Consider the following 15,271-nt stretch of genomic DNA (forward strand, 5'->3'; position numbering starts at 1 on the left):
AATTTTTACAGCTACTGGATAGTAGATGTATCGAAGAGAAGAGGGGAAATTCTAATAATACACAGCACACTGGCCAATATTTCTACAACTGGGTTCCTAAAGTTAGGCACTAAAATCCATATTTAAGGTCCCTTGTAAGTTGTTTAATTTTTAGAAGGGCTAAATATTAATACTTCTGCTTAAACTCACCAGGAATTGTAAATGTTTAACTCTGAAAATCAGACCATTTATGTACCTGGATAATTTAGGCAGAATCTGTTTAAAAAATCTGGCTGCTTTGCACTTCAACAGCATCTTTTGTCAACTGGTCTTTATGTTCTTTGCCTACACACTCATTAAGTTTCCTAACACCTTACGGAAGCATTACATCCACTTTACAAACTGGTATATGGGGACAGAAAAATTGAATAGTTCAAGCTTACAAAGCCAGAGGGAGAACCCAGAAGTCCTGACTCCTGATCTAGTGATTTGTGCAGAGGATCACTCTCCCGCTAACAGTTTTTAGCACATTGTGACATGCTGATACCATCACATGCACAGTATCCACTGCTGGCCTTATCACAGAGATATTCTGCCAGCCATTTAGTGGAAAGCTAAAATCCCTATCTTACTGGGAGTAGTGATGCAGAACAGAATCTGGCAGAATTGTGGATTGTGAGACAATCTGTGCAGTACCACATCTTATTAATGTCAGCAAAAATCTCTGCAGTTCTCCAACTGCAAAACACACTTCCCCCATCAGAGATAGTTTAATATAACGTAATTTGATAAGTATAGTTAGAAGTATGGTCTCTGTACTTCCTTGACTGTGGATTTCTCTACAGGAAGTAACCTTTCTTTAAGCCAGTGGTTTCATTAGGGGATCAGTTAACATATGCCTCTCTTCCAGAAAAGAATTCTTCATACCACTAAGATGCTTATATCTGAATTAGGGCACATATTTGTAAAATTCCATTTTTGCAGCTTTTTAAAATGTGTTTTATCAATCATAAATAAGTCTTATTGATGAGCATGGCTAGCTAGTTCCCTCTGCAATAATTTAATATTTCTTCCTAATATGCCCTCTGGTTATTACTTAATTCTTTTTTGTTGTTCCTGTTGTTCTCTTATATTTCCTTAGCTTCAGGTCTGCTTCACTGGAATTTTCTAACAAATAAAACTGCTGTTAATAAAACTTTTACATTTGCCTTCGCAAGCAAAACAAGGAAATGCAGGCTCTCATTTTAAAAATAGACCTTATTTACTAAATTTAGTACTAATTTATTATTGATACAATAAAAAAGGAACAGAAAGCCAAATCATCAACCTTGTTGACAATTATCGATTTATGAGCTATGCCAAGAAGACACTATTCATTTAAAGCAAGATTAGAATCATCAACTTAAGCAACCATAATGAGAAATGAAACTTTGTGAAAAAAAATTCCATGTAACAGACGAGGAGGGAAAAAATTTTGTCAAGAATAAAACCAAGCAAAGCCTGTTGCAATTAAATAACTTTAAAGTAATTTTAAAATTAGAATTAGTAAGTGTGAACAAAATAAGATTTTCCTTGCATAGAGGGCCACATCCTGGTGTAAACTGGCACGGGTTCATTAAGTCTATGGAGTGATGCTAATTTACACCAGCTCTTGGCACTGACCTCCACTGTATTGCATTGTTCATGAGGGTGCAAATTTGTGTTATTTTAGCAGTGATGTTCTATTCATTCAATTCGTTTTAAGTTACACAATACTTTCCTGAATTAACAAGGATAACTTCGGCTGAGTCTACACTTGCCCCCAACTTCAAAGGGGGCATGTTCATCAGGGTGATGGGAGATTACTAATGAAGTGCTGCGGTGAATATGCAGCACTGAATTAGGCTAATTCTCCCCTGCAGCAGCTTCAGAGTGTCAAAGACATACTCCCTTGGGGAGTAAAGGCACTTCGAAGTGCCCGCAGCTACATACATGCCAGCACTTCGAAGTTAGACACTTCAAAGTTTGGGGGAGAATAAGCCTAATGAAGAGCTGCATATTCACCCCAGCACTTCATTAGTAATCTCCCATCACCCTGATTAACATGTCCCCTTCGAAGTCGGGGACAAGTGTAGACAAGCCCTAACTTTGTAATGTTTTCAAAAGCCTATGAAAAAGCATTCCTATGAAACCTGGGAACCAATAGTTTAGTGGAAAAGATCAAGGTTGGTTTAAATCCCAGTGAGATAGAATGTGCTACGGGAATACCTGGTTTCATAGCATTCTGCTCTTACATGTACTATTGCTGCAGGAGAACATTACATCACAGTTAACATTATAAAAGTGCCATTTTCATTTAGTGTTATTCTCTGTTGCTTAGCTATAGCTTGAGTCAATTAACAGTTCAAAGGCAGTCAGGACACAATGTTTGGATTTTCATACATACTTTCCAAGCCTTAAGACAAAGAAATGCCTTAAAAGCAAAACTTTAAAATAGCAGTTAATTTGGCTATTGACATCAGTGACGAAAGAGTTACACATGCCTAATTACAGAGCATGTTTCTGCACACACTTCTGAACACCAGGCTGTTGTATAATTCACATTGTTAATAGCCTATTTTATCTTTTGCAAGCAGCTAAAACAGTAATTGTTCAAAGTACTGCTGTTATTTCACCCCCTAACAATGCTTCTTTAGATTTTGTTGGAGCTTATTGGAGAGTTAAATCAAACCAACAGGAGTTATACTGCTGGAGACCATGGGCATAATTATCCTTACTCAGCAACAGTCTGGACCAGTGGCACAAATAAATGAATTAATAACTTTGATTCTAGAATTTCTCTCCCCCCCCTTTTTTTTTTTAAATTAAGCTCTCTGAGATGAGGTGCCAGCTCTTGATAGGCAAATTGCTGCAGAAAGCGCTGACGTTGTAAATAAGAATTTAAAATCCAATAAGATTCCAGATTCTGATTGATTTTTTTGCAGCATATTGCACAGCTCTAAAACAAGTGTTGTTTAATGGCATACAGAAGGGAAATGAGATTTCAGATTCATGGACAAGGGGCAAAGCCTGTCATTCCTGAAGAAGGCAATGATCCTACCAGTTATGTATCTTCATTTCTTTAATTTGTGTGGATGCTAAAGTTCAGGCCACAGTACTAGCAAACAGATGGAATCTCATCAAAAATGTTCATTCTAATCAGGCTGGGTCTATTTATAGCTGGCATCTATCTAATAATATCAGAAGAACTCTGAATTTGATCTATAATGTTAATTCTGTCAGTTCAAATATGCACTGCTTTCCTTGAATGCTGAAAAAGCCTTTGACCAGCTGGAGTAGGAATACCTCAGGCAGATACTGGTAAGATTTAATTTTGGAAATCAGTTTTATAGGGCATATTGGCCCTGTATAAATCATCCTCCATAGGATGTTCTAGTTAATGGTCATCAATCCCCTCTTTTTAATTTGAAGAGGGTACAAGATGGTGTGGGGGAGAAGAATAGGAGACCCTGTTTGCTTTTGCAATGCAAGTTAGAAACAGACCCCTTGATAAAGGCCATGAAAATACCTTCTGGATTAGAACACAGCACAGTTTTGTATACGGAGGGTGTCTTGTATTTGCAAGATCCACAAATTTCATTCAAAATGACAAAACAATTGACTTTGGAACCTGGGCCTGCATCAATATTCAGAATAAAACTACAGTAAAACTGAAATGGCAGTAATTAATATTTCTGAAAGAATACAAAAAACACTGTGTTCAGCAATGTAACTTCAAATTGATAAAGAAATATTTAGGAATAAATATTGTGGAGGAACAAATTAACATTTATGACAAATTACTCTCCAATATGGAATAAATTGCTTTCAGGAATGGAACAAATCTGAAATTTCTCTGCTAGGTAAGGTGACCTTGGTAAAGATGAACATCCTCTCAAAGTTATTTTTGTTTCAGTCTGTCCCAACCTGTATCTCTGATATCAAAAATATGGCAAGATGCACTGTTAAAATCCATATGGGAAAAAAGAAAGAAAAAAAGGCTAGTTCTGCTTAAAGTCATGTATAAGTTTACAAAATTGGGTGGACTAGCTTTCCCTAATTTGGCTTATTATTAATTATTATTATTATAGATCACAATTAAAAGATGTGATCAGCTGGATTAACAATAGACCATCCAAATACTGAGTGAAACTTGAAGATTGCATATAGCTATTTATGGTAATTCCTGGGTTAAAAAGAAACTTAGGTCACTAAAATAAAAATTTAGAAAATCAATTGTCTATTCATCCAGCTGACTTTAGGACACTTTTTACATTTCTTGTTACCAAAAGCCTCTCGCTTAGCTACTTAATGAATACAGTAAAAGACTGGATTATCCAGAATTTGGAAACCCGGAACGCTCAGTTAACTGGCATCTACTCTGCCAGTGGCCACTTGACTGGGGCCAGTTGTCGTGGGGCCAGGCCAGCCAACTACCCAGCTATGGGCAGCAGCTGCGAGACCAGCTGTCTGGCTGGCAGCAGGGTAGTAAAGCTGGGAGCCAGTTGCTCTGCAGGGGTTGGGGCTGGTGGCCATGCAGCCATGTACCGGCTGTTCAGATGGGGCCAGCGTCCGTGAGGCTGATTCTCTGGGCAGCAGTGGGGCTGGGAGCCGGCTGCTCAGCAAGCAACAGTAGGGCCGGTGGAGCAGAGCCCTCGGCATATTTGATTATCCGGCACCCTCAGTTGCCCGGGGTGCTGGATAATAGAGCTTCAAGTGTATCTCCTTGAAATAAATTCCTGATCACCACAGTGATTATTCATTGTAACAGCTAAGATTACTCAACTCAAACAGCTGCTTATGGGACCCGATTTTAAATCATACCAAGTGATATGTAATAATGTTAATATAAAAATTCCCATGTTTTAGTATTTACAAGTCAAACATTTTACTGTGAAATCAGGATATGAGGCAGTTCTATCTAGACTTTTAAACACATTGGAGGAGCAAGCTGGAACAAAATATTTCATTTCTAAAATATATACAATTTTGACTGAAAAAGATGTTAATGAGAAAACAACCTAAATACAAAGGTGAGGGGTTTGGACAAAGAAATTGATCTGTATTAGTGATTATATTGTTAAGGAGATACACTGCTTCAATTTGTATAACTCAAAGAAAATTTTTATAAATTGCTAGATAGAGGGTATTTGACTTTAGTTAAGAGTTATCAAATTATTGCTACTCTGGAAGTGCTCTGCTGGAGGAGTTGTATGGAAAGGGGAAAACATGGGAACACATGAGCTGTGGCTACACTACAAAATTTTGTCGACAGCATCCACGCTACAAATGCATTCTGTCTAGAATCTGTCAACAGAACACAACCTTTTCCCGACAGTTATGTCTTGAAAGTTTGAAGCACAAGTGCCTCTGTCAACCGATTCTGTTGACACAAAAAGAATACAGATGCTTCAAGGCCCCTCTGTCGACAGAGAGGGCTTCCTGATCACTGGGCAGCCCCACTTGCAGAGCTTCCGGATAGCTGTTCTGTCAAGAGGGCTGTGCAGTCTGGCCGCTCTCTCCGGACAGAGGGTGTCGACAAGGGGAGCCCCTAGTAGGTGTGGGCATGTTCTGTAATCAGAGGTTCTGTCGAGAAATACCAAACTCTATAGTGTAGACACGGCTATGGTGTTTATGTTCAGGCATAAGATGGCTTGGGAAGGCAATTATTAAAAGATTCATCTTATGACAAAAATTCCCTGATCTGTTTATTTAATGCTACAGTAAAGGACCTACATTTTAAACAGAGCAACAAACTAACATCTATATTGTTCGCAGCTAGACTTTGTATTGCACATTACTCAGAAATGATTCCTCCTCCTATGGATTTAAGGTAAATAAAATATGCACTGTCCTGATAACAGAAATATTTTCATGCCAAACATAAACACAAGAGACCCACCAACAAGAAGATAGGTACACTTGGACTTTTTTAATTCGGCAACCTCAGGAAATGCGTTATGTGGGATTATGGAATTTTTTTAGACCATGGATGTTCATGTATACATTTTGTTTTGAAGGTGAAAATAAAAATATTCTGCAAATTATTGCATTTTTATTTCACACAACATAGACAACAATACATATGGGGCCTGGAAGAGATGGAAGGTTCAGATGCATGCTGGGATTGGGGGTGCAGGGTGTGGGAGGGTGGGAGCAGGAATGGGGTGAGGGTGGGATATAGGCGGTGTGAGGAGGATGGGGTGGGATACTTACCTGATGGCCCACTCCTGGGGGCACCCATGGTGCCACCTCAACTCTCCCTTGCTATGGTAGCAGTGGGTGAAAAGCCTCCAGACAAGTGCTTTGCTGTGCTGCTGTTCCCCTAGCAGATGCACAAAGCTCCCTCCTCCCTTTGCCAGGGTCCGAACCACAGGCATCCCCGGATCAGGGACACCCGAATTAGGGAAGTTCAAGTGTACTTAGAAATTTGGTCACCCTTTCTAGTGTATTCAAAGGAGGGAAGTTCCACTGCTAGTAAGGCAGAAAATTTAGCCAGGTAATTTGACTATTAACCTGACCCTAAACATGTAACATACATGGTAATATGTTAATTTTTGTATACTTGCCTTAATAAAAAGAGGGATGGTTTCTAGCTCCAGGCAAGCAAGATAAATCAGGAATAAATCATGGACGAAGTTAGTCTCAGCTTGCCCCCTCTACTTCAAGAAATCATTTACTTTAATGTGTGCTCCCAATGTAAGCTGCCTCTATTACTTAAACGCTTGCATTGCATCTGATGAAGCGGGTCTTTGCCCACGAAAGCTTACGCTCCAAAATATCCGTTAGTCTATAAGGTGCCACAGGACTTCTTATTGTACTTAAACCCGTATACTCTGAGTGGAGCATAGGTCATCTACAAGTCTCCTCCACTTCACCCTGCCTCAAGACAAAACTTCTAGCTGACTCAAGGAGTATCCCAGTTCTTGTCCCTCGATCTCAGTATTCTCCTCCACGTTGTCCGAGGTCTTCCTCTTTTGCATTTTCCTTGTGGGTTCCATGGGAGAGCTTGACAGACTATACTGGATGATGGTTTTCAGAGAATGTGCCCTGCCACCCCCACTTTCTTCTCTTGATTTGAATATCAAGTGATTATTGTCCTGCTCTGTTCCAAAGCTCCTCATTTGTGACAGTCTTGCCATTTGATGTGAAAGATGTATCTTATGCATTTATTTATGAGTGTCTGTAGCTTGTGATTTGAAGACTTCAGTACACCACGTCTCACATCCATACAAAAGCACACTCTTCACATTTGTGTTGATGAGCCACAGCTTTGTCTTCACAGATATTATTTGTGAACTCCATATGGGATGGAGAGTCTTGAATGCAGCTGTTGCTTTCCCTATCCCGGCACTGATATCCTTATCTGTTCCTCCATCTCTGCACCTAATACCCCCCAAGTAGGTGAAATGCTGCACATCTTCCAGGTCATCCCCTACAAATCTGATGGTGTTGTTAGACTGGTTGATCCTCATTGTCTTGTTTTTTCTCTTGTTAATGCTCAGTCCAGTCACTGAGGCGGTTTTGTCTAGTGTTGCAACCTTTTCTTCCATGCTTTCATGTCAGTGTGAAAGCACGGAGACATCATTAGGAAGATCAATGCCCTGTTTGAGAAGTGTCCACTGAATGCTCCATTCATGGCCATCTGTCGTCCTGTTCATAATCCAGTCCATTGTGATCAAGAACAGGAAAGGTGACAGTAGGCACCCTTGTCTCACTCCTGAGCATATGCTGAAGGATTCCGTCATCATGGTGAACAACTTGGCATGTTGAGGGTTCGTATGTTGAATGGATCCGGTTAATGTTTTGGATGGGATACCATGGTGTTGCAGCAGTTTCCACAAAATGCCTTCATCAGTGCTGTCAAAAGCTTTTTCAAAATCTATTAAGGTTACGTACAGAGGGAAAATTCCACTCAAGCAACTGTTCTACAATCACTCTGAGAGTTGCTATTTCGTCAGTAGATCTCTCACTTCAGAGGCCGGCCTGTTCTTCCCTGAGCTGTCTATCAATTCCTGTTTTCATTCTCTCCAAGAGAATCCTATTGAATACCTTTTCCTGGAATAGACAGTAATGTGGTGCCCCTCCAGGTCTCACATTCCTTCAGGTTGCCTTTCTTTGGGAAGTTTGATAAGGTAGCCATGTTTCCAGTCTTGTGCAATCTCTTCAGTGTCCCAGATATTCCCACTAGATTATACATCATATTGACTCATGTCTCACTACCTGCCTTAATTGCTTTTGTGAGGACATTGTCTGGACCAGATGCTTTTCCATTTCTTGGATGGGCAATGGCTTTTCTGATTTCTCCTTTTGTAGGTCTGTTGCCGTTAATTTGTAGAGGTATATTTGCAGGTGGTAACTTGGGAGGTTCCATGGTGAGCAGGGCAGTTCAGTAGCTCTTCAAAATGTTCATTCCATCTACTGAGCTGCTCACTTGGGTTTGTTAGCAGATGCCCCTCCTTATCCTGTACTAGCTGATCCACTGTGACCCAGGTAGCTTCCATGTGATCTTACACAACTCTTTCAAGTTTCTCTGTCCTGCAGCTTGTTCAGCTTGTTGTGCAAGGTTTTCTACAGAGTTCTTCTTGTCCCTTTTTACAGGCTTTTTAACTTCTTTGTTGGCTTCTGAATACAGTCTCTGAACTTCCACCTTGGCTGCTCTCGTTTTACTCTTGTTGACTGCTCCTTTTCTGTCCTTTCGTTTCTTTACTTTTTCCAGAGTTTCTGCTGTGATCCATTCTTTGTGACGCGTTGTCCTCTTTCCCAGTGTTTTACCACAGGTCTCTTTCCAGGCAGCTTTGGTGTGTTCCCAAATTTGTTCCATGGTAGCATCTTTCAGGATGAAGTTTGTCAGAATTGCACATCTGTTGGACAGCTCCACTTGAAAACTGGCTCGTTCCTATATCCTTCAGCTGCTCTGTGTTGAATCTCAATCCTGGCTTGGTTGCTTTTGTGGTGTACCTCTTGAGCTTGAGCTTGAGTTTTATTGTGACCAAATGGTGGTCTGAACCTATATCTGCTCCTCTTCTAACACAGATGTCCTGAATCGATCTTCTGAAAGAACTACTGACACAGATGTGATCCATCTGGTTTTCCGACTCGTGGCCCGGTGAAACCCAAGTGACCTTATGGATACTTTTGTGTGGAAAAAATACTCCCACCTATCACCAATCCGTTGAAGGAACAGAAGTCACTGAACTGCTCTCCATTTTTATTCATATAGCCCAGGCCTTCTTTTCCCATGGTCTGTTCTCTGCCTGTATTTATGCTTCCCATTTTTGCACTGAAGTTGCCCATCAATATCAATATATCCTCCTCTGCTTTTTCGTTCACAACATTTTGTAGTTTTTCATAGAGGTAATCTGCCTCCCTCACTGCTTATTTCAGTCCTCCCTTAAAATGAGAACCAGTAATGGGGAGCTGGGTTATATCAGAGGTCAGGCAGAAGGCAGGAAAGGGGAGATGTGGGTTGAAATCCCGACCTCAGTGAAGTCAATGGGAGTTGCAGCATGGATTTCAATAGGACCAGGATCTGACTATATGGTGTGAGGAAGTGGAACGTAAGGCCAACCACAGACTGCAGACAGCACGGAGATGTTAATCATGTTGGGGGTGAGGAAAGGGCTAGGAAAACAAACTGGTTACTCATTTGGGAGAGAAAGGGAAAGCCCTCCAGCAAAGAGCTTTATGGAGTATACTCTGCTGGGCTTACCATCCTGGACAGCTATCCTTCTTCTACCCCTTGTGCCTCAGAAGTCCCTCCCTCATAGCCTACCTTCTGACCAGCCTAGCCAAGCAGTTAGTCCTGTGCTGAGCACAGATGTAGCCAGGAAAGCAGGCTGACAGCTTTCCAAGAATGGACACAACTATTTCCAGTAAGATCCCACTGTAGAGAAGTAAATTATGAGAAAAGGGGAGTCATTTGATATGTTTTTTACATGCAGATCTACTCGAGATGTTACTACAAAGTTCCTGTGAAGTCTGGAGTGGGCATGGGCTCTAGTGTGTTAAATCTGAACCACCAAGAAAGTGTTAGGCTCCTAGGACCAAATGGTGAAGAAAGGACACCTTTCAATGCTTCCTTTTCAAATCTGGCAAGATGATGGTCTGAAAACATCACAGAAAATTCAACAGTCCTCTGGAAATTAATATGTTAAATTTAGTGAAGCAATCTAATCTTTAAGGTATTTAAAAAGAGGGATTTTACTCCCAAATTTCCTCCAAATCTCAGTGCTGCCTTTACTATGGAGCTGCTACCACCTTCTCCACGATATGGCTTTATTTTACATATGTTAGGGCTACTAATGAGCGTGGTGTTACTCCACACACATTATGTTTGCCCCACAGATCACAAGCTAATTTGAATCAAATGTCAAAAGCTGCTAACTGTCGTTATGCACAGCTAAGGAACACGTTAAATATGGATATATTCTGTTTAATTTTGTATTCAGCTTACCCAGATTGTGATGAAGCTGTAACCTCATGCTCCTTTTGTCGACTTATTAAAGACAAATCCTAAAAAATCCCCCCCAAAATAAAAAAAATACCATGTTAGAATCTTGTACCCCTAGACCAATGGTGTCCAAAAAGAAGTCCACCAATTGCCAGAAGGATCCTCAAACCAGGCACTGCCCTCCCAGCCAGGTGCCATATCCCCCTGGCCCTTCGCAGCCAGGCACCCTACCCTCCAACCCCCCACAACTCACCAGAGCCACCCCACCAGAGCCGCGCAGTCCCAAGAGCTGCGCCAAGAAGTAGCTGCACCTGGGCAGTGTCCAGGGGCACAATGCACGGCTCCTGGCCAAAGCCTCAGGAGCTGCGCTGGGGAAAGGGCTGCAGGGAGTGCTTCCTCCACTGCCACTATGAGCTTGTGGTGGGGTGCGTGCGTGCATGGAGTGGGCGGAAGGGGGCCCAGGTGTGTGGCTCTACTGAGCAGCATTTCACCACAATGCACTGCCCCATTTACCACATTTGGCAAACGGGAAGTATACTGGACAATGTGGCTCTAGATAGTATTTTTGGAAGCAGTATTTTTAGCAAATGAGGTAAAACATGTCTTTGTATAATGCTACTAAAATACATTTTTTAAATGGTATACTAATTTATTAAACAATTAAACGCTATACAGTAAACCCTTGAGATACGCACAACTTGGGTTAACACGACTGCCGCCCTTGACTGGAACAGGAAACCTGTTTCCTGCTCCTGTCAGGGGCAGCAGCAGAGAGTCAGGCTGCCGTCCCTGACAGGAGCAGGGAAAACTGCTCCTGTCAGGGGCAGCAGCCTGACTCTTGGTTGCCACCCCTGACAGGAGTGGTCTCCCTGTCCCTGGAGCAGTGGGAAGCTGGGAACCAGGCAGCAGCATGGCTCCAGGCTCCCCTCTACCAGCAGCCCTGGTCAGTTTCCTGGCTCCAATGAGTGAAGGGGAGCCTGGAGCCAGGCATTTTAGCTGACTTGGTGAAAGCTTCTCCTGAACTCCTCTGTTATCTATAAAATAAACCTTCCTTCTCACATGATGGAATCCTAGATTACTGACCCATCATATCAATGTCCAACACGAGTTTTGCAGAACTCTTAGGCTGCATCTATACTACAGTGATCTTTCGAAAGAAGATCTCTTCCAGAAGATCTCTTCCGAAATAACTTCTTTTGAAAGACAGCATCCACACACAAAGAAGCAAATCGAAAGATTTATCTGCTCTTTTGAGAGAGCATTCACACAGCTGCTGCTCTTTTGAAAGAATGGGCCAGGGATCAAAAAATCAGGCGCCAAGATGACTGCTCTTTCGAAAAAAGGGCCAGTGGAACATCTACACAAGCATTTTTCCAAAAGAAGGTTTCGAAAGGAGGCGCTCTTCCTGCTCCAGGAGCGGAAGAGGGCGATCGAAAGAGCGCATTTTGTGTATGGATGCACTGTGTGTTCTTTTGAAAAAGGGCCTGATTTTCTGAAAGAACTTGCTAGTACAGACGCGGCCACGGGGAGCACCAGAAAGATGGATTTCTAGATGCAAGACGGGATGCAAGCTTTTACCTGTAGGGCAGCCATTCTGGAAGATGAATTTCCTGTTACTTCCACATCACTTTCCAGGTCTCTGGTATTCTGTGTGCGCCGCTGCTCTGTTATGTAGTCAAAAGTACTCAGCTTCTTACCCACTATATATAACAAAGAACAGACACTAACATTTAATTTAAATGTATCCCATGTATCTGTGCAATTTACAGCACAAAAAAAACCAAAAAACACCATATTTTTTTTGTGTGTGTGTGTGTGTGTGTGTGTGTGTAATTATCCAACCTCCCTGCACTACATCAATCAAGGATTGACAATATGTATTTCTTTGTTTCTGCAATTACATTTAGTACACTAGAAAGGCTAAGATATGCCCATTTTGTTTTATCTCAACTAAACATCATAGCACTTGGTGGAATTATATTTCCTTATTTGTGATGAACTTCAGCTTCATGATCATCACCATGTGGGATTTGGCATTAGAAACTGTATATCAACACACTTAAAATTATGTAACAGTGGAGATGTGTCCCTGAAATGTTGCACAGTGCAATGAAGCTACAGCCAGTTGTTACTGGCAGAAGGACAGACAAGTTTTCAAGAGGCTGCAGTAATACCATATTTAGACTGCAGGAAGTCCTGAAAATGCCGAAAGAAATACTAGTTGCTCACGAAACAAGGGAAAACACAGAGTTTACCAGCTTCCATCTAAGCTTTGAATAGCAAGTAGGGCTGTTTGCAATGAGCGGTTTCATTCTGGCCTTGTTTATGTGTGAACCCTCTCTACAATTTCAGTCCATGCTGATGGAAACTTTAAAGCTTCATTTCAGAATTCCCAGTTAGAAAGAACCCAACATGGCACAAAGCATGGGCAACCAGTGAAACTCATCGCCAGGGGGTGTTGTAAAGGCCAAAAATTATAACTGGATCCAGATAAGATTGTGAAAGAAAGCAGGCTTCTAGGAGGAGAGCCATGTGAGGGAAACAGCTGCAGAAGCAGCCCCAGATTTGTCTCCTAACTCTGGGAGCAGAGAAACAGGAGCTGAGGCAGGTTTAAAGGTTTGGTCGGCTCTTGATGTCTGAAGGCACAGATGATGCCCTGTGGCAGGGAAAAAAAGCCTTTTTGAGGGTATGAGATTCAGGTGACTCATGATGGGGATTCCTGGCTTGGAAACAAACTGACCACAAATGCAGAAGAAAGGGTCACAGAGCAGCCCATACCCTGCCTGGGGTAGCCAGCCAGCTACAGGAGTACCGGGTGAGTGACTCCAGACACATTTGCCTTTTTTCAGAGCTTTCTCTGTCTGCTTGAGAGAAAACTGGACTATGGTGAACAAGCAAGCCCCTGATATTGATGGATGACACCATCAAAAGTGTTTACTGTACTACCCCCACTTGATAGCTGGGAGATATTATTTCCAAACACTGGCACAGATGGAGCAAGAATCAGCAAACTTCTTTCTGAACATTGTCTGGCTGAGAAAAGCAGTAATAAATGCAAAGTATCTGACAGTGTTACTAAGTTAACGATTTATATTTTAGTGCTTATCTTTGTCAAAGCTCTCTACATATGCTAGTTTACTCTTTATGGGGGAATTGCAACAGCTAAGTGCACATACCTCAGGGCTTCAAAACAGAGTGGAATTATGTAGTCTCAGTAGCAATTCCATAGTTAAGATGTTAAAGACTTTTTCATAAAGCTAATATTATACAGTCTGTCCTCTAACATCCATCAAAAAGCGTCTTTCCAATAGAATTTTTGAATGTTTGATGTCCTGGCCAGAGAAGAATCATGTATTCTGAAGTTAGAGGTGAGCAACACACTGGCCAATTAAGATGTGCAATCTCCAAAAATGACTAGCCATCTCATGTCAACCAACCAGCTAACAACATTAGTCTACGAATTCCAAATATGTTTAATTTACTAATCTTTAAGGGAAGTTAGCTACAAAGTTTTAATAAAAACTATGCTGGAGTGTTAACGGAGAAAAACAGTCTAAAGTAAATCTGAAATTCTGCACAAAGAATTATAGCTTTGATGAAGAACCATGGGTAGTTATGAGCATCTAAGCAACTTTTATGCATGGAGAGACATTTAAGATTAAATCATAAACTATAGTGACAAATCCTGTACTGCCAAGGAGTTCTATCTGATGACACTATAAGTCAGTTCCATCTCTTCTACAAAGGAAAACTGACATAAAAAAAATGAAGTATGGTGTTGTATTTTCATTTATAGCAAGTGATTTCAATGGCTGATTGTGGAAACATACATCTTTCCCAAGTTTCAAATGTTTGTTTGGAATTCTGCCATTCTAAAAATCTTAGAATAAAATAAATAAATCTCTATCACCTTTACTAAGTTAAAGCTTTTTCTAGAAACAGAAGTTTTGTGGCTAAGAAGTTCAAAGAATACTTAGAATGGTGTGAATATCATTGATGTTTAATTATATCCTCTAACCTGCCTCCAGAGTCTAAACAGTTAATTTTCAAAAAACATGTGAATATCTGCTTCAACAGGTAAGGACAATTTTAAATATATGATATATTGCCAAAATCATCAAAGGATGATAAAAAAAAATAATACAAAAGTCAAAGTCTGACTTGTGGAATAATCACATGACTATGGAAAAGTACTGGCAAGAAGCACATTTTAAAAAGTCAAATATCTCGGAAATAATTATTTTAGTACTATCCCTTACTCTGGCTTTAAAAAAATAATGAAGAAGGTTTGGCTACCACCAAAGTAACCTGAAACCTTTAACCTGATCAAATACAATAAGTCCCAACAAAAAGAACAGAATGCTGTGGATTTCAATAAAGATGCAGCCACATCACTGGTAATCAATCAGTTTCCGTCTTGGGGAAAAAAAAGCACCAATAACAAGATCCCAATTTTCTTTACTGAGGTAAAAATATCTAGACAGGAAAAAAACCACTAAAATGAAAGCACAGAAGGCAGTTTTGCTCTGGGAATGGAAAGACTTGAAGCTGGTTGTGTACACACCGGGGCAGAGATTCAGTGCTATGTCTCAAAAAGTCATGGAACAAAACTTGCATTCCAGGGTGAGGGAGGGCCTGTAGTGGTATTAAAGCCACCTTTGTGCTCTTCCAGGGCATATCCATCCAGACCGGAGAAGCCCCTGGGCTCACTACATTTACAGCAGCTGCCCTGGTCTGCTTTCAGGGCCACAGTGGTTCTCAGAATTTCTGCAACGCTGGGTACTGAGGCCCCACTCCCAGTACACTCCCCATGCCAGAGCT

General features: G+C 41.1%; 1 protein-coding gene across 2 annotated transcripts in view; it reads right to left on the minus strand.

Annotated features, from left to right (window-relative positions):
• LOC142008718 (palmitoyltransferase ZDHHC11-like) overlaps positions 1-15,271 on the minus strand; it is a 76,432-nt gene that overhangs the window by 13,215 nt on the left and 47,946 nt on the right. For both annotated transcript variants that reach the window (XM_074985992.1, XM_074985993.1), the window contains 2 exons: positions 12,029-12,150; positions 10,454-10,512 (listed from right to left, as the gene is read on the minus strand). In XM_074985992.1, the coding sequence (XP_074842093.1) occupies positions 10,454-10,512; positions 12,029-12,150 (181 nt within the window). The remainder of the gene's footprint in view (positions 1-10,453; positions 10,513-12,028; positions 12,151-15,271) is intronic.

This window comes from Carettochelys insculpta, chromosome 2 (genome assembly GCF_033958435.1).
Source record: "Carettochelys insculpta isolate YL-2023 chromosome 2, ASM3395843v1, whole genome shotgun sequence".
In the NCBI taxonomy this organism is placed as follows: Eukaryota; Metazoa; Chordata; order Testudines; family Carettochelyidae; genus Carettochelys; species Carettochelys insculpta.